Below are 23157 nucleotides of genomic sequence, written 5' to 3'. Positions count from 1 at the left end.
TGACTATGTAACTCAGACATGGTGCTCCAGGTGGATGTCGGTGTACTGCCGAGAAAGTTCCGATCGGCGGATAAGGACCCCCCTCTACTGCGCAGGCGCTGCGCCTGCGCAGTAGGATCCGGCGGAAATAGCCAAAGGTGAATAGGTGAAAAACAGCTGTAGATGGCGCCTGTAAGAGGGCCCCTCGCGGGCTCGCTTCACTCGCCACGCTTCGGGCACGGCCTCGCTTCGCTTGGCTCTTATTCCCCCTCTAGGTCCACTTGGATGGTGGGGAAGGAACCTGGACGTAGGGCGCAGGCGCCGTGTACAGCTGATTGAAGATTTTGAGCTTCGGCTATCTCCGGCGGCTGATAGTAGTTCGCCTGCGCAGTACAGGGGGAGTCCTTATCCGCTGAGGGTACTTTCTCGGCAAGACATCGGCTCTCATGGCTGTTTGCAATGGCCGGGTGCTGGTCTGATACCTGCCAGCAAATAAGTACCAGGAATTTGAAGGGTTCACCACACAAGTGCACCAGGGAAATGTGTAATGAAAGGCACAGGACGTGGGTATTTGGTGGTACTCGTATACAGGCGCTATTCCAGATAAAAGGTTGCCATGCCCTTTACCTGCATTCTATGATCGGAGGAGGAATGGGAGGTCTTCTCTTTGACTTATCTGTATATTTTATCCCTCCAGACGAAAAAAGGGCGCCATCAAAGATTATAAATGTGCGGGTATCATTGAATATGATGTTTACTTCAGAACTGGAAGATAAGACGTCCCCGGAGTACGCCAATCTATCCGCCGCTGTTACACGGGTAAGACTCCACTCACATTTCTATTTAAAGTCGGAGAATAGAAAACGTTCTGATCCCATTGTATGAAGGAACGGTCGATATCTGTGCTTCTGAATCAAATAACGTCTTCCAGATAAACACATTTTATATCATATTTCCAATGTTCACATTCAGGCCAGCCTACTAAAATCAAAAGAGAATACAAATGAAATAAGTAAGCACTGTGCTGATGGGTTTTATTCCATGAGTAGAATTATTTGTGACACCGACTATTGTGAGAAACGTCCCGGGAACAGAAGGGCGGTACAGTACATATGTGAGGAAAGCAGGGTGAGGACTTCCAATTGGGACCAATGACATTCATACAATTGTCCATACATTACACGGTCACCGGGGCAGCACGGGGATCGTACCGGTTTTCATTTACAATGTACAGACCGATAGAATGATAGACCAAAAAAAGATGTTCCACTTTCTATTGTATGGTGTGGAGGTGACCCCAGGTTCTTAAATACTGGAATCAAATTGCAATCAGACTGTCCAAGGTACTAACAACATATCCTATTGTACGATTGTTGGGCATTTATCTCTCCATTCAAAAAAACCATGCTAAATTACACATTTTTTTATGCTGGAAGAGAAATTCTTCCAAATAGAAATTCCTCACCACCATCCTATAATTACTGGTGATTGGTCCCCCCCCCCCTTTCCCTCCCTCTTCTATTTCTTCAGGTTTTAAAATGTCTAGATTGTTGATGAGGCTCCTTTAATTTGGGCCTACAAGATGTCTTGATCTATGGTTTCTGTGAGGACTATACAGATTTTGGACTTCTTTCCATACTATTTTCTGTTTGTTGGCTATAATTTGTGTTACTGTTTGTCTCTGTTTTTTGTTACATTGTAACTTTAAAACTGGTAATAGCTTTAGATAAAAGGTGTTTTTTAACTGTAAAAAAAAGAGGTGTTGATGGTTGGGGTTCACATACTTTAACTCTTCATCTCTGGTTTGTTTTAGGAATTCAATGGAAAATACAAGAAGGTGGCTCCAACATACTACGTGGGGATGGTAGTCCATGGATTCAGGTACTTCCCAGATTTATAGCACACTTACCTGCAGTCTCTGATTTCTGGGTCTGAAGGTCAGGAGAGATCAATGGGCTCTAATAAATATCAATATAACCTCCGGAGAGATCAATGGGCTCTAATAAATGTCAATATAACCTCCGGGGAGATCAATGGGCTCTAATAAATATCAATATAACCTCCAGGGAGATCAATGGGCTCTAATAAATATCAATAAAACCTTCGAGGAGATCAATGGGCTCTAATAAATATCAATATAACCTCCGGGGAGATCAATGGGCTCTAATAAATATCAATATAACCTCCGGGGACATCAATGGGCTCTAAGAAATATCAATATAACCTCCGGAGAGATCAATGGGCTCTAATAAATATACATATAGCCTCCAGGGAGATCAATGGGCTCTAATAAATATCAATATCATTTCCAGGGAGATCAATGGGCTCTAATAAATATCAATATAACCTCCGGGGAGATCAATGGGCTCTAATAAATATACATATAGCCTCCAGGGAGATCAATGGGCTCTAATAAATATCAATATAACCTCCAGGGAGATCAATGGGCTCTAATAAATATCAATATAACCTCCGGGGAGATCAATGGGCTCTAATAAATATCAATATAACCTCCGGGGAGATCAATGGGCTCCAATAAATATCAATATAACCTCCGGGGAGATCAATGGGCTCTAATAAATATCAATATAACCTCCGGGGAGATCAATGGGCTCCAATAAATATCAATATAACCTCCGGGGAGATCAATGGGCTCTAATAAATATCAATATAACCTCCGGGGAGATCAATGGGCTCTAATAAATATCAATATAACCTCCGGGGAGATCAATGGGCTCTAAGAAATATCAATATAACCTCCAGGGAGATCAATGGGCTCTAATAAATATCAATATCATTTCCAGGGAGATCAATGGGCTCTAATAAATATCAATATAACCTCCGGGGAGATCAATGGGCTGAATGGAACATTATTATGGGATGCGGATGATCTGAGGTGTCATTACTTTTATTTTGCTCCATAAATCTAATAAATGCCTCTTTGCTCTGTAATGATTTATCATTCAGCTGCCATCACTTCCCTCTTAAGGTTACATTGTAATAAGCCGACACCCTGATGTGTTCCATGTCTTTTAGCCCAACTCCAGTGACAGCGGTTTCTCTAATCTTGGATAGAGGAGCAGGGGGTGGTTTCCTTTTTTTATTGCCATCTGTGTCCCTGTTGGGGTGATTTCTCCATCTCTTCCTGTAAAGAAAGGAAGTGATTGGACATCTTTCCAGGGGGGATCACTACAAAAACAGGACTCCATATCAGTAAAGTGGGGAAGAGTACAAAACCGCACTCCATGAAAGTCATCCTGTAGGTAGGTGCAGTATAATTTCTTGGGTCAGGCTCTGGCTCCTTTGTCTGGCACGCATTTTGCATTTGTGTAGGGTAGGGACAGATCACCTGTCTTAAAGGGACAGTGATTAGCAGCAGGGAGAAGTCCTTCTGGAGATCTCCATCCTTCTGGAGATCTCCCAACTTGAGCTCGGACCGGCCATCCTGCATTCCGCCTCTCAAGACAGACTCTGTCGGCACATCTGAGACCTGCTCTGCTACACGTTGCCGGTTTTGCCATTAGTGGTCCCAGTTGGGTGCCTTCCTTGTCAGGTCACCTTGAGGCTAGGTGACAAATGCACACCGTTGGGATCAGGAGTGCGCCGCAAGGTAGTGGACCCTACGGCGTACTGCTGCAGATGGGAGTCTGGGTATAAGGAAGGCAGGACCGCTGGAACACCAACACGGATCCCACCGGGGTTAGAGCATAAGATTCCCTGGGGCACGGAGTCTAAGAGCCAGCAGGTGTTCACCAGAGCCTCTAGTGGTGAGGATGGACTGGGCTGCAACTGGCTCCAGATCGAGACCCCCAGGGTCCCCCAGCTCACACCCACAGTAGGCAACAGGAGGATAGGGATAGTAGGGGAATAAGCCAAGGTCAGGGCCACAAGCAGACAAGAACAACAGAGTTCACACCAAGGTTCAGGGTCACGGGCAAACAGGGATAGTCGGGGACACGCTGGTCTTTAGAGATGAACACATGGAGATAGGTAAGCTGACAGACAAAACTCTATTGCATAATCATGACAGTACCCCTCCTCTTACGAAGCCTCCCCCTTCCCCGCCTGGGACCAGGTTTAGAGGGGAACTTCAAATGAAACTTCCTCAACAGACAAGGTGCAAAGACCTCAGAAGCCTTGATCCAACGACCTCTCCTCAGGACCAAACCCCTTCCAATGCACGAGGTACTGGAATGCAAAATTTGGCTAACCTCATATTCCTGATTACCCTCAGAGACCGGCACTGCGGTAGATAGAGGACGAGAGAACTTATTGAGGACTAAAGGCTTTAGAAGGGCAACATGGAAGGAGTTAGAGATTTTGAGGCTTTTGGGAATCTGGAGCTTGAAACAAACTGGATTCAGTTTAGAAGTTATGGTGTACGGACCAATGAATCTTGGGGCAAATTTGAGAGAAGGAATCCGGAGTTTGATGTTCCTGGTGGAGAGACAGACTTTGTCTCCTGGCTGAAGAGAAGGCAGCTTACGCCTGCGACGGTCAGCAAAACTCTTGAATCTGTTGGCAGCTTTCTGGAGGGAATCATGAACGTCAGCCCACATGGAATTGAATGATTCCTGAACAGTAGCCAAGGCTGGAATGTCAGAAGAACAGGTCATAGGAAGAGGGAATTGAGGATGTCTTCCATAAACAGTGATAAAGGGTGTTTTCTGAGAACTGACGTTGACATAATTATTATGGGAGAACTCTGCCCACAGGAGTAGTGATGCCCAATCATCGTGATGAGCCGAGACCAAGGTACAGAGAAAGACCTCCAACTCCTGATTAACCCTCTCAGTCTGGCCATTGGATTGGGGATGGTAGGAAGAGGTAAAATCCAAGGTAATGTTGAGGGACTTGCAAAAGGCTCTCCAAAAACGGGACGTAAACTGAACACCCCTGTGCGAAACGACATGGGAAGGAACACTATGAAGGCGGAAAATCTCTCGTACAAAAATGGGAACCAAGGCAGGGGCAGAAGGGAGACCAGGAAGAGGAACAAAATGAGCCATATTGGAGAACCGATCGATTACCACCCAAATGGCCGTATTATTCTCCGACAGTGGAAGATCGGTGATAAAATCCATGGCGATGTGAGACCAGGGCTCCTTAGGAATGGGCAAGGGCATGAGAAGACCAGCAGGGGCTTGTGTGGAAGATTTGAGCACAGACCTGACAAGCCTTAACGTAATCTTTAACATCCGAGCGGAGATTAGGCCACCAGTAGAGACGACCTTGGAATCATGTCCCCAACGAAGGATCTTAGCTCTTAGCTCTGTGGGAACAAAGGTCTTGGAGGAATTTTTGATTCCAGGGTGGTAGAATGGGCAACAATGCATGAGGTCGGAATGATCGGCTCAGGATCAGGGGTGGACTCCTCATCCAAAGTGTCAAATGACCTAGAGAGTGCATCAGCCCGACCGTTGCAGGAACCAGGTTTGTACGTAATCGTGAATTTAAAACGAGAAAAGAAGAGACTCCACTTGGCCTGTCTGGGGTTCAGACATTTAGCATTCTGTAGGTAGTGTAGATTCTTGTGATCAGTAAAGATCGTAATGGAGTGAGGGGAACCCTCCAAGAGATGACGCCACTCTTCCAACGCCAATTTAATTGCGAGAAGTTCCCGATCACCAATGGCATAATTTCCCTCTGCCTGAGCAAAATTTTTAGAGAAGAATGCACATGGTTGACGTCTCTTCTCAAAGAACTGAAGAAGCACAACTCCCACCCCATCGAAGAAGCGTCTACTTCAATAAAAAATGGGTCCCCAGGATTTGGTCTCCTCAAGAGAGGTCCAGAAACAAAGGCCTGTTTCAGATCGTGAAACGCAGAGACAGCCTCAGGAGGCCAGTCTTTGGCATTCGCACCCTTCTTGGTTAAAGCGATAATAGGCGCGGCAATGGAAGAGTAATTCCTTATGAACTGCCTATAATAATTTGTGAAGCCAAGGAAGCGCTGTGTGGCCTTGAGGCTAGCAGGAAGGGGCCAGTTGGTAATGGCCGAGATCTTTCCGGGATCCATGTGAAGACCCAAACTAGAAACAAAACATCCCAGAAACAGGACCTCAGGACATTCAAAGGAACATTTCTCCAGCTCGGCATAGAGATTATTCTCTCTAAGGCGCTGAAGTACGGTGTGGACATGGTTTCTCTGAGCAAGCAGATTTTCGGAAAAGATGAGAATGTCATCCAGACAGATGACAAGGAACTGGTACAGTAGATCCCTGAAGATTTCATTGACAAAGTTCTGGAACACAGCTGGAGCATTACACAAACCAAAAGGCATAACCAGGTATTCGTAATGCCCGTCCCTAGTGTTAAACGCAGTCTTCCATTCGTCACCTTCCCATATTCTAATGAGATTGTATACACCTCTGAGATCCAACTTGATGAAAATGGAAGCCCCCTTCAACCTGTCGAATAGCTCAGATATTAGAGGTAAGGGGTATTGGTTTTTGATAGTCACTGCGTTTAACCCTCGATAGTCGATGCAGGGTCTGAGGGTACCATCCTTTTTAGCAACGAAAAAGAACCCTGCTCCTGCAGGCGACGAGGATTTCCAGATGAAACCTTTCTCCAGATTCTCTGCGACATATTCAGACATGGCCTGGGTCTCTGGAATGGACAGAGGGTAGTTACGACCTGTCACGGAACGTCCCACACTCCGCTTGAGTGCTTCCGTCAGTATACTGCTTCCTAAGTTTTGGAACACGAGTCCAATGGATCTGGCTATAGGAACCCCCAAGAACTAGACAACACCAGTCTTGGAGTACATCAGGACTAACTCTTTATTTGAGATCTCACACAAATTTATACAGCAGGATGACTCAAAGCTAACCTAATTAACATGAGCTAATTTACTAAAAAATTTACCCAGACCAGATGACTCAGAGACATGACCTGTAGGACACAGACTTGTGGGCACCGAGCTTCACACAGTAGTATAAACACAATAGCTAATTACAATTAACAATACAAACAACAATCTCCCCCCTCCTCAGCCTAGTCATCAACAGTTCGTCTCCTAGCCAGTCCTGGAGGCTAATGTGATCAGCTCACTCAATTACATAGTTACATAGTTCCATAGTTACATAGTAGGTGAGGTTGAAAAAAGACACACGTCCATCAAGTCCAACCTATGTGTGTGATTATGTGTCAGTATTACCTTACATATCCCTGTATGTTGCGGTCATTCAGGTGATTATCTAATAGTTTCTTGAAGCTATCAATGCTCCCCGCTGAGACCACCGCCTGTGGAAGGGAATTCCACATCCTTGCCGCTCTTACAGTAAAGAACCCTCTATGTAGTTTAAGGTTAAACCTCTTTTCTTCTAATTTTAATGAGTGGCCCCGAGTCTTATTAAACTCTCTTCTTCGAAAAAGTTTTATCCCTATTGTGGGGTCACCAGTACAGTATTTGTAAATTGAAATCATATCCCCTCTCAAGCGTCTCTTCTCCAGAGAGAATAAGTTCAGAGCTCACAACCTTTCCTCATAACTAAGATCCTCCAGACCCTTTATTAGCTTTGTTGCCCATCTTTGTACTCGCTCCATTTCCAGTACATCCTTCCTGAGGACTTGTGCCCAGAACTGGACAGCATACTCCAGGTGCGGCCGGACCAGAGTCTTGTAGAGCGGGAGAATTATCGTTTTATCTCTGGAGTTGATCCCCCTTTTAATACATGCCAATATTCTGTTTGCCTTATTAGCAGCAGCTTGGCATTGCATGCCATTGCTGAGCCTATCATCTACTAGGACCCCCAGGTCCTTTTCTATCCTAGATTCCCCCAGAGGTTCTCCCCCCAATCTATAGATTGCATTCATATTTTTGCCACCCAAATGCATTATTTTACATTTTTCTACATTGAACCTCATTTGCCATGTAGTCGCCAACCCCATTAATTTGTTCAGGTCTTTTTGCAAGATTTCCACATCCTGCGGAGAAGTTATTGCCCTGCTTAGCTTAGTATCGTCTGCAAATACAGAGATTGAACTGTTTAACAGGTTGAGTTCAGAATCAAACAAACCAATAATAGTCTCTACATACATCCTGGGAGATATTGTGGACAAATATTACTGTCCCATTTTAAGTAGTCCAAGATATATTTTCTCACTCACCCTGTGCCATGATAGCACAGGGTGACTTGGACATAAGAGGTATATGGGGAGCTGAAACAAGGACATCCCCTACTTTCCAAGGGATTCTGAGTTCCATGGGACCTCTCGTCACATCTCTCCCCTTTCGACAGAAGACTAACACAGGAGGAGACCCCAGACGGGTTGACTCCGAAGTTAGTAAGTAGTTCCAGTCCTCTAATGCCTGTACCCACACAGTACCCCAAATAAATTGTTCCAAACAAAGCATTACTCACCCAGCCAACCTCTGCCTCTCTCAGAGAACATATCTGCTGCTGGGGAGAGGCCTGGACTGGCCCTTCTCCCTGAAGTCCTTTCTGCCGCTGGAGAGAAGACAGGGTGACTGGGCTCACTCTGTCATGCTGTTGGGGAGGGAAGGTCGCTTCCTCCACCCTGGCCAACTGTTGGGGAGGAACAACACACACCTCCTCTCCCTTCTCCCCCTGTATCTGCTGCTGGGAAGTGATTGCCACCTTCTCACCCTGGGCCTCCGAAACTGCCACAGGTGTGGGGCAGAGGTCTTGGACCCTCTGTCCGGTTGCCAGCACTTCTGCTGGGGGTTTGCTAGGCGGTTCCTCCTCTACACAAACGTCTATTAAATCCCCAGTCTCTGGAATTGCAAAAGTGTGGGGCACAGTTCTTGGACCCTCTGTTCAGTTACCAGATCTTCAGCTGGAGAAGTTTGTTGTAACTCCACAGATACTGCTGTTGGTGCTGGGCAAAGCACAGTGAAGTTTGTCCCTAATACCAGCTCTTCTGCTGGAGGCTCATCAGGTTGTTCTTCCTCAGCAGAAAAGTCGATTAAATCCCCTATCTCTGTAACTGGTGTCTGGGGATAGAGGTTCACCATCTCCTGACCATGGAACCCAGAAGATACTATCATTTCTGGGCAGAGGTTAGCAGAGCTCTGCCCTGTGGTCAGCACTTCAGGTTTGGGGACGGCAATCTTCAGATTTTCCATTGCCGATTCTCTGGCATGCTGCTGAACGTGTTCTAGCAGTTTCCTGTATGCCCTTTCCAGATGCTGTTCCTTCCTTAGCAAATGGTCCAGATCAGGTTTGAGCTCTGAGACCCCTGCAAGACCGAGCATAGCCTCTCTATATTCTTGCAGGTCCTCAAGGGTAGGCTTCCCTTCATCGCCAAACATAAAATGATCTGTAAGGCTCTCCCACAGCAATCCAGGGCCTCCAAAGTCATATCCCTCCGGAGAGCATTCTGTTGTCTCCCCTAAATATCCCTCCTCTGCGTGCCATTGCAGAGCCCGATAATGATTGTCTAGCTCTATCTCCTGCTGGACCAGCCTGTCCAACTCAGTCACCCATTGCTCCTGGGGCCGCTCTCCCAGGAATGCCATCCGCAATGCCCGTTGGTTACTGGCCCATTGCTCTTGGGTTGGAAAGCACTTGCCCTGTTTTATACCAGCGAGCTGGAGGGCTCCAATCCAGAGCTCCACCCGAATTTGCTGCCTAAGCTCCAGGTATTCATCCTCAGACACAGTCCTGGTGTATGTTGAAAGGATGATCCGCAGCAGCCCCGGGAACTCTGATGCCAGGTCCATATCTCCGCTGGGGTGACTGAAGTCTGCTATCCTGATTTTGGATCCAGGTGGAGGTTTAGATTTCCCAGACTGCAGGAAGCTTCCCGCTGCTTGCCACCAATGTCACAGAACGTCCCACACTCCGCTTGAGTGCCTCCGTCAGTATGCTGATTCCTAAGTTTTGGAACACTAGTCCAATGGATCTGGCTATAGGAACCCCCAAGAACTAGACAACACCAGTCTTGGAGTACATCAGGACTAACTCTTTATTTGAGATCTCACACAAATTTATACAGCAGGCTGACTCAAAGCTAACCTAATTAACATGAGCTAATTTACTAAAAAATTTATCTAGACCAGATGATTTAGAGACATGACCTGTAGGACACAGACTTGTGGGCACCGAGCTTCACATAGTAGTATAAACACAATAGCTGGAGCTAATTACAATTAACAATACAAACAACAATCTCCCCGCTCCTCCTCAGCCTAGTCATCAACAGTTCGTCTCCTAGCCAATCCTGGAGGCTAATGTGATCAGCTCACTCAATTAACAGGTTGAGTTCAGAATCAAACAAACCAATAATAGTCTCTACATACATCCTGGGAGATATTGTGGACAAATATTACTGTCCCATTTTAAGTAGTCCAAGATATATTTTCTCACTCACCCTGTGCTAGGATAGCACAGGGTGACTTAGACATAAGAGGTATATGGGGAGCTGAAACAAGGACATCCCCTACTTTCCAAGGGATTCTGAGTTCCACGGGCCCTCCCGTCACACGACCCCTGGGCAGAGTTGCTTCAGGGACAAGGTCAATGGCACAGTCAAAAGATCTGTGGGGAGGAAGCACCTCAGCAGACTTCTTACAGAACACATCCCGGTAATCGCTGTATGCCGCGGGAAGATCAGAAGATACGGATGTGGTAGCAATGGGAAGTCTCTCCTTGGGGGCCACCCCAAGACAGGACGAGAAACACGAAGGACCCCAAGCCAGGATCTTCCCAGAGACCAGTCCGGAGAGTGGAGCTGTAGCCAAGGAAGGCCCAATACAATGGGGGTAGAGGCCTTGGGTAGAATGAGGAAGGAAATCCACTCCTGGTGGAGTATCCCTACCGACATCCTAATAGGTAGCGTCTGGAAAGGGATAGGGCCCCCTGGGAGCACAGTGCCATCAATTGCCGAGACTACCAGTGGTGTAGCGAGGGGAGAAAGGGTAAGCTTCATAGAAGAAGCAGTTCTCCAGTCCATAAAATTGCCGGCAGCCCCGGAGTCCAGATATGCTAGGACCGATTGGGGAGAAGGGCCTACATGAAGGAACACCGGAAGAAGAAGACGAGAAGGTGATGTTTCTGGGTCCAATACTCCACCTTCTAAATGTATTAGACCCGAGCGTTTCCCAGACGAAGCGAGCAGGAGTCACGAAAATGACCCTTGCCCCCACAATAAAGACACAAGTCCAGAGTTCTGCGTCTAGCACATTCTTCGGGGGGTTAGTCTGGTCCGGCCCAGGTGCATAGGTTCCTCAGCAGGCAGAGGATGTTCCACAGGGCGACGGGGGAAGAGTTCTGGCTGACTAGGACCTAGGGGGTGCTGGCATCTTTTTTCTAGGGACCTCTCCTGGAAAGGAATGTCAATCTGATTGCACAAGGAAATTACATCGTCCAGACCGGCGGGGATGGCTCTTCCTGCTAATTCGTCCTTCGGTCAGAGAGGCCATGTAAAAAGGTTGCGACCAGAGCCTCATTGTTGCAGCTCAATTCAGCTGTGAGGATACGGAACTGAAGCACATATTGTCCCACTGGACAAGATTCTTGGCGAAGGTATAAAAGGGCACTAGCCGCTGAAGAAACCCGAGCTGGCTCCTTGAATATATTACGAAACAGCTTCAAGAAGTCGCACAGGCTGGAAACCACCGGGTCATTCTTCTCCCACAGGGGGGCAGCCCAAGCTAAAGCTTCACCAGAGAGGAGGGAAATGATATAGGCTACCTTAGCCCGATCAGACAGAAAGTTTTGAGGCTGGAGCTCAAAATGAATGGTGCATTGGCTGAGGAAGCCCCTGCAGGACTTGGAATCCCCAGAGAAACGGGACGGAGCTGGCAGTAAATATGAATGTGTGGCTGCGACTGGTGCGATAGGTGCAGCTGCTGATTATACTTGAGGCTGTAAGTTCGGGTTTCCCAAGGAGGCCTGGAGCTGCTCAAAGCGGGAAGCCAGATCCTGAAGGAATCGCATCACCAGAGTCTGATTAGATTCCTGGGTCTTGAGTCTGCGAACTATGCCCTGTAATGGATCGGCTGCAGGAAGCAGCATGTTAGCCGGGTCCATGGCTGATCAAACTGTCAGGTCACCTAGAGGCTGGGTGACAGATGCACACCGTTGGGATCAGGAGTGCACCACAAGGCAGTGGACCCTACGGCTGACTGCTGCAGATGGGAGTCCGGGTTTAAGGAAGGCAGGGCCGCTGGAACACCAACACGGATCCCGCCGGGGTTAGAGCGTAGGATTCCCCGGGGCGCGGAGTCTAAGAGCCAGCAGGTGTTCACCAGAGCCTCTAGTGGTGAGGATGGACTGGGCTGCAACTAGCTCCAGGTCGCGACCCCCAGGGTCCCCCAGCTCACACCCACAGTAGGCAACAGGAGGATAGGGTTAGTAAGGGATTAAGTCAAGGTCAGGGCCACAAGCAGACAAGGACAACAGAGTTCACGCCAAGGTTCAGGGTCACAGGCAAACAGGGATAGTCGGGGACATGCCAAAGGTCAGGGTCACGAGCAGACAGGAAGAGTTGAGAACACGCCAAGGTCGGTAACAGACACAAACGTAGAGCACACGGCAGGCAGGAACAGGAAGCCAAAACACACAAAGGTTGATCAGCAGGGCTGGCCTGCAGTGCAGAGGTCAATATAGAGTTCTCTGATAGAAGCTGGGGTGGAGCCATGCTAGAGGAGAGTTTATAAAAGCAGTCATGTGAGAGTCAGCTGGTCTTTAGAGATGAACACATGGAGACAGGTAAGCTGACAGACGAAACTCTATTGTATAACCATGACATTCCTGCCGGTTTGTTTGAAAATACCGGATTCTGCATTAATACAAGTTCTGTTCTCTGTGATTACTGCCGCCGCACCATGCTGCGCCTTCCCACAATCCCATTAGATTTAATAAAAGTAGCTAACTGCAACACAGTTCCTGCCGTAATCTGTGCCCCCTTTTACGCGTTTCACCCCAATCGGGCTTATTCATACAGGCCCAATGGGGGTAAAATGCATCAGCAGGGCGTGGCTTATGGAAGGGACAAAGTTGGTTATTTTCATTGAATATCATGGAATGACTTGCATGGAGAACGGGTTTGTATTTTATCCTTGCTGTACTTACTGAGCTGGATGAGCTCCTTCTTAAGTTTAGGACTTGGAGCGATGGGCAGGAAGTGAGAAAAATCTCCCCAATGGGGTCACTGACCGAAATAGAAAGAAACCCTTATAGAAATTGTAATCCAAAAATTAAACAACTGTCCATTGTCACATATTACTATAATAATAAATCTATTATCATATGTTCTTCTTTCCTGTAACATTTGCTAATTCTTATCTCTCTTCAGTAAAGGGAGCATCATAGTGAACACCTCCGGGATCTACAGTTACCCCAATAATCAGACGGGAATCAATTATATCAACTACAATCTGACAGATGATGTTATAGAAGAATTTTCTTATATCGACCCGACAGACCTGAACGCCACGGCGACCGTCCTGAATGTGACTTCCGACTCTTCTCCCGTATTGGGTGAGCTTTAAAGCTTTAATATTCCTCATTATTTAATGGAAAGATGTGTACAGGAATCAGAGACCCCGTCATCAAGCCATTCATTTCATCAACCATCCTCCTATAAGATGATATGTGCATAGAATGTGTTTTATTCATGTTATTTCCTGTAATATCCCCGTCCCCCCTTCTGTGGACATCCAAAAACACCAAGACTGCGGCCGGCTGACGTCATCATGGATGAGATGTCAGCAGACGCAAGTGGCAGCTACATAAAAGGTTATGTACGGAGGTGAGGGGAGGTGTGGAGGAGCTGGACCAGCACAGACAATAATTAGACCAGTGGTGGCCGGTGCTAAACTTTTTTGGGGGGGCGGCAAACAAACCCCCCAGGGCAACACTCGTCGCTCCACGGTCCCCACACCTCCCCCACGGACCCCTCCACGGTCCCCACACCTCCCCCACGGACCCCTCCATGGTCCCTGCACTCACTCCTCCATGGTCCTCACACTCAGTGCTTCACAGTCCTCGCACTCACCGATCCACAGTCCCCACATTTACCACTCCACGGCCCCCGCACTCACCGATCCACGGTCCTCGCACTCACCCCTCCACGGTCCCCGCACTCATTGCTCCACGGTCCTCGCACTCACCGATCCACGGTCCTCGCACTCACCCCTCCACGGTCCTCGCACTCACCGCTCCACGGTCCCCGCACTCACCACTCCACGGCCCCCGCACTCACCGCTCCACAGTCCCCGCACTCACCCCTCCACGGTCCTCTCACTCACCGATCCACGGTCCTCGCACTCACCGATCCACGGTCCTCGTACTCACCCCTCCACAGTCCTTGCACTCACCGCTCCACGTTCCTCACATTTACCACTCCGTGGCCCCCACACTCATGATCCACGGTCCCCACACTCACCCCTCCACGGTCCCCAAATTTACCACTCCATGGCCCCCACACTCACCAATACCACAGTCCTTGCACTCACTGCTCCACAGCACGGTCCCCCTGCTGCTTCCTCAGCTGCTTCCTCACACTCACCCCTCCACGGTCCTCGCACTCACCGATCCACAGTCCTCGCACTCACCGATCCACGGTCCTCGCACTCACCGCTCCACGGTCCTCGCACTCACCGATCCACGCACTCACCGATCCACGGTCCTCGCACTCACCCCTTCATGGTCCCCGCATTCATCGCTCCACGGTCCTCGCACTTACCGCTCCACGGTCCTCTCACTCACCCCTCCACGGTCCCCGCACTCACCGATCCACAGTCCTCGCACTCACTGATCCACGGAAACCGCACTCACCCCTCCACGGTCCTTGCACTCACCGCTCTACGGTCCCCACATTTACCACTCCACGGCCCCCACACTTACCTTAGTCCTCGCACTCACTGATCCACGGTCTTCGCACTCACCGATCCACAGTCCTTGCACTCACCCCTCCACGGTCCCCGCATTAATCGCTCCACGGTCCTCTCACTCACCCCTCCACGGTCCCCGCACTCACCGATCTATGGTCCACGCACTCACTGATCCACGGCCCCCGCACTCACCCCTCCACGGTCCTTGCACTCACCGCTCCACGGTCCCCACATTTACCACTCCACAGCCCCCCCACACACCAATCCACGGTCCCCGCACTCACCCCTCCACGATCCCCACATTTACCACTCCACGACTACCACACTCACCAATACCACAGTCCTTGCCCTCACCAATCCACGGTCCTTGCACTCGCTCCACAGCACGTCCCCCCTGCTGCTTCCACGGCTTCTCCTCCTGGCCAACCTGATCTGCCTCATGTCCTGATTGGCCAGGAGAAGAAGCCGGAAGACAATAGCGAAAATTGATTTGCTTTTGTCACAAGTGGGTGGGTTCGGGGCGCAGTGCTCTGCACTCCGAGCCCAACCCTTTTCAAGCCAATTAGAGCCTCAGGCTCTAATCATGTGCTTGGAAAAAAAAAACCTCATACAAACATATGAGTCCGGTGCCCCGCATGCATCTTGCATGCAAACTAGGGGGGTGGCACCGCAGCGCCCTTAATGGACCGGCCACCCCTGAATTAGACCCTCCCAGAAGAGAAGAGGGCTATGATAAAGAATTGTCTGTTCCTGGAGTGGTCACATTTTATAGCAGGTTCAGAGACACATTGCTAATCAATTATACGAAAGGTGAGGGAGAAGGGAGATGAGGGGAGGAGTGGAGGAGCTGGACCAGCACAGACACTCCCAGAAGAGGAGAGGGCTATGACACGTATTGTGTATCTTGAAGTCATTGGACTTTTACATTTTGACATGCATACAGTCAGTAGACTTGCTTTGTGAGAAGAAGCTGTAATTTTTTTGGTGACTCAATAAAAGCCTATGAGTCCATGCAGACACACGGGCATTTACCAGAGTTTAGGAGAAGCAGCGTTTACAGGCAGTAACTGCTCCTCTCCTGAATGCAGAAGAAGTGCATTTAGGAGGGGAGAGTTTTGGCAGAAAGATGCTTGACGCAGGAAAAACGCGTAGAAACACCTCTAATTGCGCGTTAACGCTAGGCGTGTTTAGCACTTGAGTGTTAATTCATTTCAATGGCCAATTTATTCTGGCCAATGAAATGAATTAACGTCCAAGCAATTGATGTTGCTAAACACGGTACACACTTTTACCAGCATCAAGCGTTTTTTCTTTTCCCAGATGTAAGGTGTCTAGGGAGGGTCCAGAGTGGATGAACCCTTCATGTCCCCATTGTAATACTATGTCCCATCTCCTTCATGCCATGGTGGCAGCCAAGCAGCTGCTTCCTCTTGAACACATAGGCTGACTGCGGCGGGGTCACATGGGTTCTTTCTCCAATTACTATACAAAAATTCCAATGACTGAAAGGTGTGGTGGAGAAGCTCCAGAGCATGTGACCTCCATTACCGTACTCATTCCTGAGGTATGTGGAAGAGACAATGGGAGGTTGGTGACCACCCATTTCATGCAACCACCTGGAAGCCATCTGAGATAACCTCACACACACATACATCTTATAGAAATATCTTTGGCATCATATTAGAATACTGGAAAGCTTGGTCTCTGAGTGCTCTCTGCAGCCTCGTCCTCAGCTCAGACTCCACTCTTCCCAAGGCCATATATAGAGCCACTAGTAGAAGAACGTGATTGAGACCAAATTGGTCAACATTTTCTGTGCAGAAAGAACCAATATGCTGAATTATAAAATGTTATCATTATTAATATGTCCATATATGTCATTTCCCCCATTTCAGATGTAGCACAGCTTAAAGAGTACATGACCTGCAATCTGAATTTTTCGGGTTACAATCTTAGCTGTGGAAATGAATCTTGCACGTGTATCGGACCATGTGCTCAGAATCCTGAGTACTGCTATAATAACGGCACCTGCTATAACCAAGAGAAAGGACCTGTGTGCGTGTAAGTATTTTCACCTCATTTCTATTTTTTATTGGGCAAATGTAATTAGTCAACATATATTGTTTACTTCTAAGAGGAAATTGTAATATCCACAAAGTGTTATAATAACATTTGAGAACCCAGTGCAGAGTCCCCTAGAGACATAAAAGGTGTCTGCCAAAATCTGCCAAATGTTATTTATCAGTTATGGGTGGAATGGCAGTACATTAGATTGGGTTGCCACTTGCCAGAGCAATTTCCTTGAAAATGAGCCTTTTCTTTAGTTATTACACTGAACCTGGTAAGATAATTCTATGGAAATTGTCACTGCTTACTCTTTGTAAGAGTGCAGTCTGTAGGGTTTTCATCCTCATACTGGCTTTACCACTATTTAAGTCACTGGCCAACATGTAGCTGGTGAAATCTGAAAAGTCTGACCTCTAATCCTGTATACTTCTTCCAAATTATTAAGCCACTAAGTTGTAAAGCCAGGACCAGGATGACATCTCCAGGGTCTGCACCTCCAAAAACAAATCAACAATGGCAGCTTACTTATTTCAAAGGTACATTTGACATGTGCCCTCTGCCTCCATAACCGGATTACTGAGTCCTAAACTCTACAATTTTTGAACGCTTTTGTTTGTTAGCAGGGCCCCAATTTGCCACCAACAATGACCACACTGGCCAAGGGCCCCTCCCACTGTCCTCCTGCTTAGAAACAAGATATGGTACACGCACACCTCTAATGTGAAGAAATCCACCATTTTTGATCACCCATATCCTCCAGGCCTAAGGCCCACCTCCAGAAATAAGAAATGCCCACACATTCAGCCTTTACAGGTTTTACTGTAGCAGAAGCAAAATGAACAATTTTTGGAAACCACAGCCTTCACCTCCACCAGTTCTGTCCCAACATCAATAATTCTGTGCAGTGCAAGTCCAACATTAACATAGGATGTCCACCCTGCCCTACCATGGTCTACACTGTAGGTCCCTGTTGGTGGGTTCTCCAACAGAGCCTGTCCCAAGCCTACCCCAAAGGGTTCACTTCCTAAGGCCAAAAGCTTACATGGCAATATACTAGCGGTAGCCTTTCTCCATCACCCTGTGCCCCAAGCTCCACCGGCTCCAAAATCTAATCTAGCCCCACTCTCAATACCCTCTCAGGAGAAGGGTCCCTATAAAAAGGGTACTAACCCCTGCTTACATGGTTATGAATATTTTGCACACTCTGTATACTGCTTTAATGGCCACTTAACTGTGAAACACATGCCTTAGACTTTGATACACACAAAACTTTCATTTAACGGTTTATTTTACAGATGCAACAGTTCATATACAGGAGAGAGATGTGAGTCTCCTGCAACAACCCCCTCAACTGTAACACAACATGAAACCGAAGGTACAACTGAGCCAACCACAACCACTGTACAGAGCACATCTGAGCATGAGACCAGCACTGTTGGAGTGACAAACCTTTCTACATCAGCACAACATTCCACTTCTACAGAACCATCATCTGAGAGAGCTTCCACTCCTGTGGTTTCTTCGCTAATGACATCTCCTGAAATAACTGGAGAAACCAGCAGAGTATCCATAATGACGACCTCAGAAACATCATCTTCAACAGTTACAAAATCTACACCAAACCCATCTGAGCCTCAGAGTACGAGGCAGCCACAAACAGGATCCACACAGCCAACTTCAGAGATAGAAACTACAAAGCAGCTCATCAGTTCTTCAGCTAACACATATCAGACACCAGGAACTACCGGGATAGCAAAAGTCACAATGCAAAGCACACCGGGTCAATCAACGTTGCCTGCCCATGATGTTACTACAAGCCTATCAAATGCAGCTCAGCAATCTACTACCACCCAGCCATTGTCTACATTGCCTACACACATTTCTCCTAACATAACTAAAGAAACCGGCATCATTCCTACAACAGCGGCCACAACTGAATTACATTCCTCACTTACAAGTGTATCTTCTACAAGACTGGCCACGAATACTGCGACTACTCCTGAGACAGAAAGAACATCAGCATTGTCCACAGTCTCAGTGACAACAACACCCTTTCAGGAAGTCACCTCTACACCATTAAGAAACTTCTCAACAACTACAAAGCAGCCAACATCTTTGCTTCCAGAATCTCAAAGTCCTTCTACCTCAGGGGTTTCTACCCATGCAACATCATTGAACACAAATGAGGAAACTGTATTGTCTTCAAGACCATCTACATCTGAGGTGACCTCCCCCTCCTCCAATGCACCACACTCAACAAAACCAACTTCAGGGACAGTTTCCACTATGTTGACTACTAATACAGGTCTTCCTACTTCTCAAGCACAAAGCACTACCAAAGGGTCAATTGCCACATTACAAACTTCTGCGCCTTTCCAAACTAATACCGTTCAAAGGACAAGCTCAAGCATCACAAGGCAATCTTCTACAACCCCTCACTTGGAAATGTCCAGTCCTACAACATCAGCAACAAGCCAGACTTCGTTATCAGGGCCTACATCAACATTAGTTACTACTTCCACCTCAACACAAACCTCCAGAACCCCAAATACACAGCATTCCTCTACATCTACAGTAACTAGCCCAACGACTACAACCACGACACCTTCAACCACAAAGACTACAACTACAACATCTAGAGCCACAATGACTACAAACACAACAATTACAACCACTCTGAAGACGTCTGCACATGTTACGGGTTCTACAGCTGCACCGTGTATAAGTGATGAGAGTCAGCAATGTTCTTATGTCAATGGTGTGTGTTCCTGTACTTGTAATAAAGATTACGTAGGCAACAAATGTGAATACGGAAATAATGAGACTGCTGCCACTATCGGTAAGTTGTGGAAATCAATTATTTTTTTCAATAATATTCACACATTGTATTTTGCTTAAAACCTAAAACTACGTTCACATTGAATGCTACGTGCAATGTAGAGCTGTATGGGCTCATTATCAGCCATTGCTTGAGTTGGTGCCAGTTTAGGTGCACATGTGTAGGTGTTAGCGGGTGCAGCCCGATACGGGTACAGTGTGATCTTACTGGCACCACAGACCGACCAAATCTACGGTTTCCATGTCTAGGTGGATCTCTGTTCCCATAGGAAGCATATTGACGTACAGTTACCATCACATCGCGTGCTTGCACATTATCCTCCTAGCAGAAGCAGATTGTTGGATAGGCCTTAGAGGAAGGAAACACCAGCTGATGCGTTATCCAATCTTTTACTTAACAAACTTCATGGAGGTAATACAGAAGTATTATAAATCTCCGGGAAGACATTTCAGGGGCATGATTTGGCTCCAATGGCGGTTCCTCAGCATTTTCCTACTTGCGAGTCATACCTGTCCTGTCCCTATTCTTTCCTCAGGGGCCACAGCCCCTTAGCAGGTATTCCCCAGCCTCTCACTGGCTACATAGTAAATGAAGTAGGCCCTCAACAGTCCCACAGGGGCAAACACAGCCAGAACCTGCTCCGTCCCATCCTGCAGTGCTCACTAACTTCTCCTCTATGCCCAATCATGCTAGTTTTTATACTCTACAGGGGTGCCGAATTAGGGAGTCCTCTGCCAACCCTCCTACATAGGGCTGGACTGAAAACAGTGAGGAACTTGGCTAATGAGTACTAAAGAAATAAGAGCTATTAAAGCTAGATTTAGTCAAACCCTTTTTCTTTGCTTTGGATAGAGCTGGGAAGGATTAGAGCCCCTGTTAGGTTTTCATTTCTGATTTGATCCCTGGTAAGCCGGGTTCAAGCTACTTGGCGCGTTAATGCATGCTATGTTATGTGTTACTGTGCGTTGTGTTGAGGCGGGCCATTCATTTTGTTGAGGCAGAACTATCACACCCCAACACACCAATGACCACACTTCAGCGCTTTGGGGAGCCATTCAAATTGTTGCATTACTTTGTATCTCTGTACAATAAAATACGATCCTTATCTCTCTTCTACATATTTTCTAGATAAACAACGTGCACCAAAAAGAGACGTCTATGTAGTCATCTCCTTACAAACGCCCTTCCAAAAAGAATTATTAGACCCATCGTCCACAGATTACATAAACCTTGAAAAGAAATTGCTGAATGTTGTAAGTACGGCATTATTATTTTTAGGACGGGATGTACTGTTGCTGTAAAGCGTATTTTTCTAGTATTTTTATGTTTTTTTCTAGTTTTCAGCAAACTGCAGAAGAATTAAGAGTTATGTTGTTTTTTTCTGCTATCATGGACTCATTTAAAGAGATTTACCTTCACTTCCTGTTCTTCTGACAACATTTTACCAGACAGGAAGTGAAAGGAAATCCCTGAGACCCAGACAGAAATGAGAAAAATGCTTTTCTTTAGTAGAGTGGAGGAAATGCAGAACCCTTGTTAGATTTCTAATTCCGTCTGTGTCCCTTGTACAAGATGTCGGGGGATGGGTCCTGGATGGGACATATATTTCCCCACTATTTGGGTTGTGGTCCCTTTAAAGGAGAATTCAAGAGACATTTATAGTACTTGTAGTTCTATGTAGTTCTCACCCATGCCTGGTGATCGGGGGTGTTCTGTCCCCACTACACGTTTCCCTGTGTGCAGCTCAACATGCGGCTAAACCCTCCTACCCTGCAATAAGCCAGACTGTCATTTTGAAGCTTTATTAACAAAATAGAGCGGGGTGAAACTATTGAGAAAAAACAAATACAGATACATATAATCAGTATATGAAGTATACAGAAATACAATGAATAAGCAAGGCTGTAGATGGCGATAAGTAATTCTCACCAGCGATGCTGCATTTAGGAGGTGTAAGTTTTAGTCCAATGTTTGATCTGATAGCGGGTTCCTTCGTTCAGTCTCTAAGATGGAGTCTGAGCTCCCAGGATGCACCTGTTCCCCTTCCTTAGACTGAAGAATGATGGGAACTTTTGTTAAAGGTGAACAGTTTCTAGCTTCTGCAAAAACAGTAAATGTACCACTGGCTCCATCTTGTGGTCAAATTTGATATTGCTGGCAAAACAACTTAATGAGGAACTTCAGTCATTTTTTCATCTTTCCATCTATTAAATCTTATCCCCATGTTGTTGTTGTTTTAACTTTGGATAGTTAAACATTTTTTTTTTCTGCCAGTAAATCCCTTATACAGCCCACTTCCTGTTTCTTGTCTGGCCTAGGCTTATGACATCATGCACAGCTCTCTCTCTCTCACTCTCCTGAGAGTTTTCCAGGAATGGAGGGGGGGGGGGAGTCATAGGCTGGCCAATGAGATCTGCAGAGCTGGAGGCGTGCCTCTGTGTGTCTGGGTACATCCAGGAAGTGAACAGGCAGCAGCTTCAGCTGCCCACAGTTACAATGGCTGCAGCCAGACTCAGCGGAGGGAGATTTCTGCAGCATATTTGGCAATACAGAATCCCAGTATATATAAAATAATATGCAAAGTGGTTGGAGGGAAGCTTCAGAATGGCAAAGCTGTTTGTATTACAAATGATGTGAGCAGACTGCAGTTCCTCTTTAATATCCCGCTGAAGGCAGAACAGGGGGAAACGACTGATTTACAGAACACTCTGGATTAGTAATTCCTCATTTGGGACCCGGAATGGAGAGGCTCCAAAAGACTTTTGGGTGGGAAAGAGCCCCCAATCCCTGATTACAGGGACTTTGGTCCTGGAGGGGTTAAGCCACCTGAAAGGGAGTCCTAAATAGACTTTGTGAGGGAATTTTCCCTTAACTTAGTGAATGAGATCTGCTGACTTCCATCATCCAATCATGTGCAAGCAAAAATACTTGTTGTTTGCAAAGTAACTTTTCACCTCATTCACTAAGCTCTGGGAGAATTCCCTCTCTGCCTTTAGTAAATCAACTCCAGATTCGCTAATTTTGTATCTAAGCCAAAAACAATGTTCTGTCTCAAGTACCGCTTTATACAATGACAAATCTCCTATAGACCTCGGTCCATCTGCCCTGTAGGGTCACCTAATGAATAAGTACCTTCCACATGTGGGCAGAGACCACTTTCCCTGCATCCGGGGGCACCTTCCTTGTGTGAACGCTCATTAATGCCCGGGACCAGGCGGGGATCACGTTCATGTGAAAGTCAGTATTATGGTGGCACCCCGGCTTAGAGATGAGCCGTACTCTGTGTACAGTAGGGCAATATACAGAGTCTCTTTGTAAAAACGCACTGTCCCTGCTGAGCCCGTACCCCCTCCACCAGTCCATCGTACTTCTGCCACCTCACTCCCAGGAACAGAATGGGGTCCCACCGTATACCCAGGGTGAACCTCATCTGTGCACTTCATTAACTCCTTCTATTCTCCCAT

At 47.1% G+C, this 23157-nt stretch overlaps 1 protein-coding gene across 1 annotated transcript in view; it reads left to right on the top strand.

The window, feature by feature from the left end:
• The window catches only part of LOC141111430 (uncharacterized), a 96710-nt gene that overhangs the window by 56988 nt on the left and 16565 nt on the right, over positions 1-23157 (top strand). Inside the window, exons 12-17 of the mRNA XM_073603728.1 lie at positions 677-798; positions 1793-1860; positions 13248-13432; positions 16683-16848; positions 18150-19693; positions 20822-20946. Of these exons, the coding sequence (XP_073459829.1) occupies positions 677-798; positions 1793-1860; positions 13248-13432; positions 16683-16848; positions 18150-19693; positions 20822-20946 (2210 nt within the window). The remainder of the gene's footprint in view (positions 1-676; positions 799-1792; positions 1861-13247; positions 13433-16682; positions 16849-18149; positions 19694-20821; positions 20947-23157) is intronic.

Source organism: Aquarana catesbeiana, linkage group LG10 (assembly GCF_042186555.1).
Source record: "Aquarana catesbeiana isolate 2022-GZ linkage group LG10, ASM4218655v1, whole genome shotgun sequence".
Lineage (NCBI taxonomy): Eukaryota > Metazoa > Chordata > Amphibia > Anura > Ranidae > Aquarana > Aquarana catesbeiana.
This window is presented reverse-complemented; position numbering and strand designations above follow the sequence as displayed.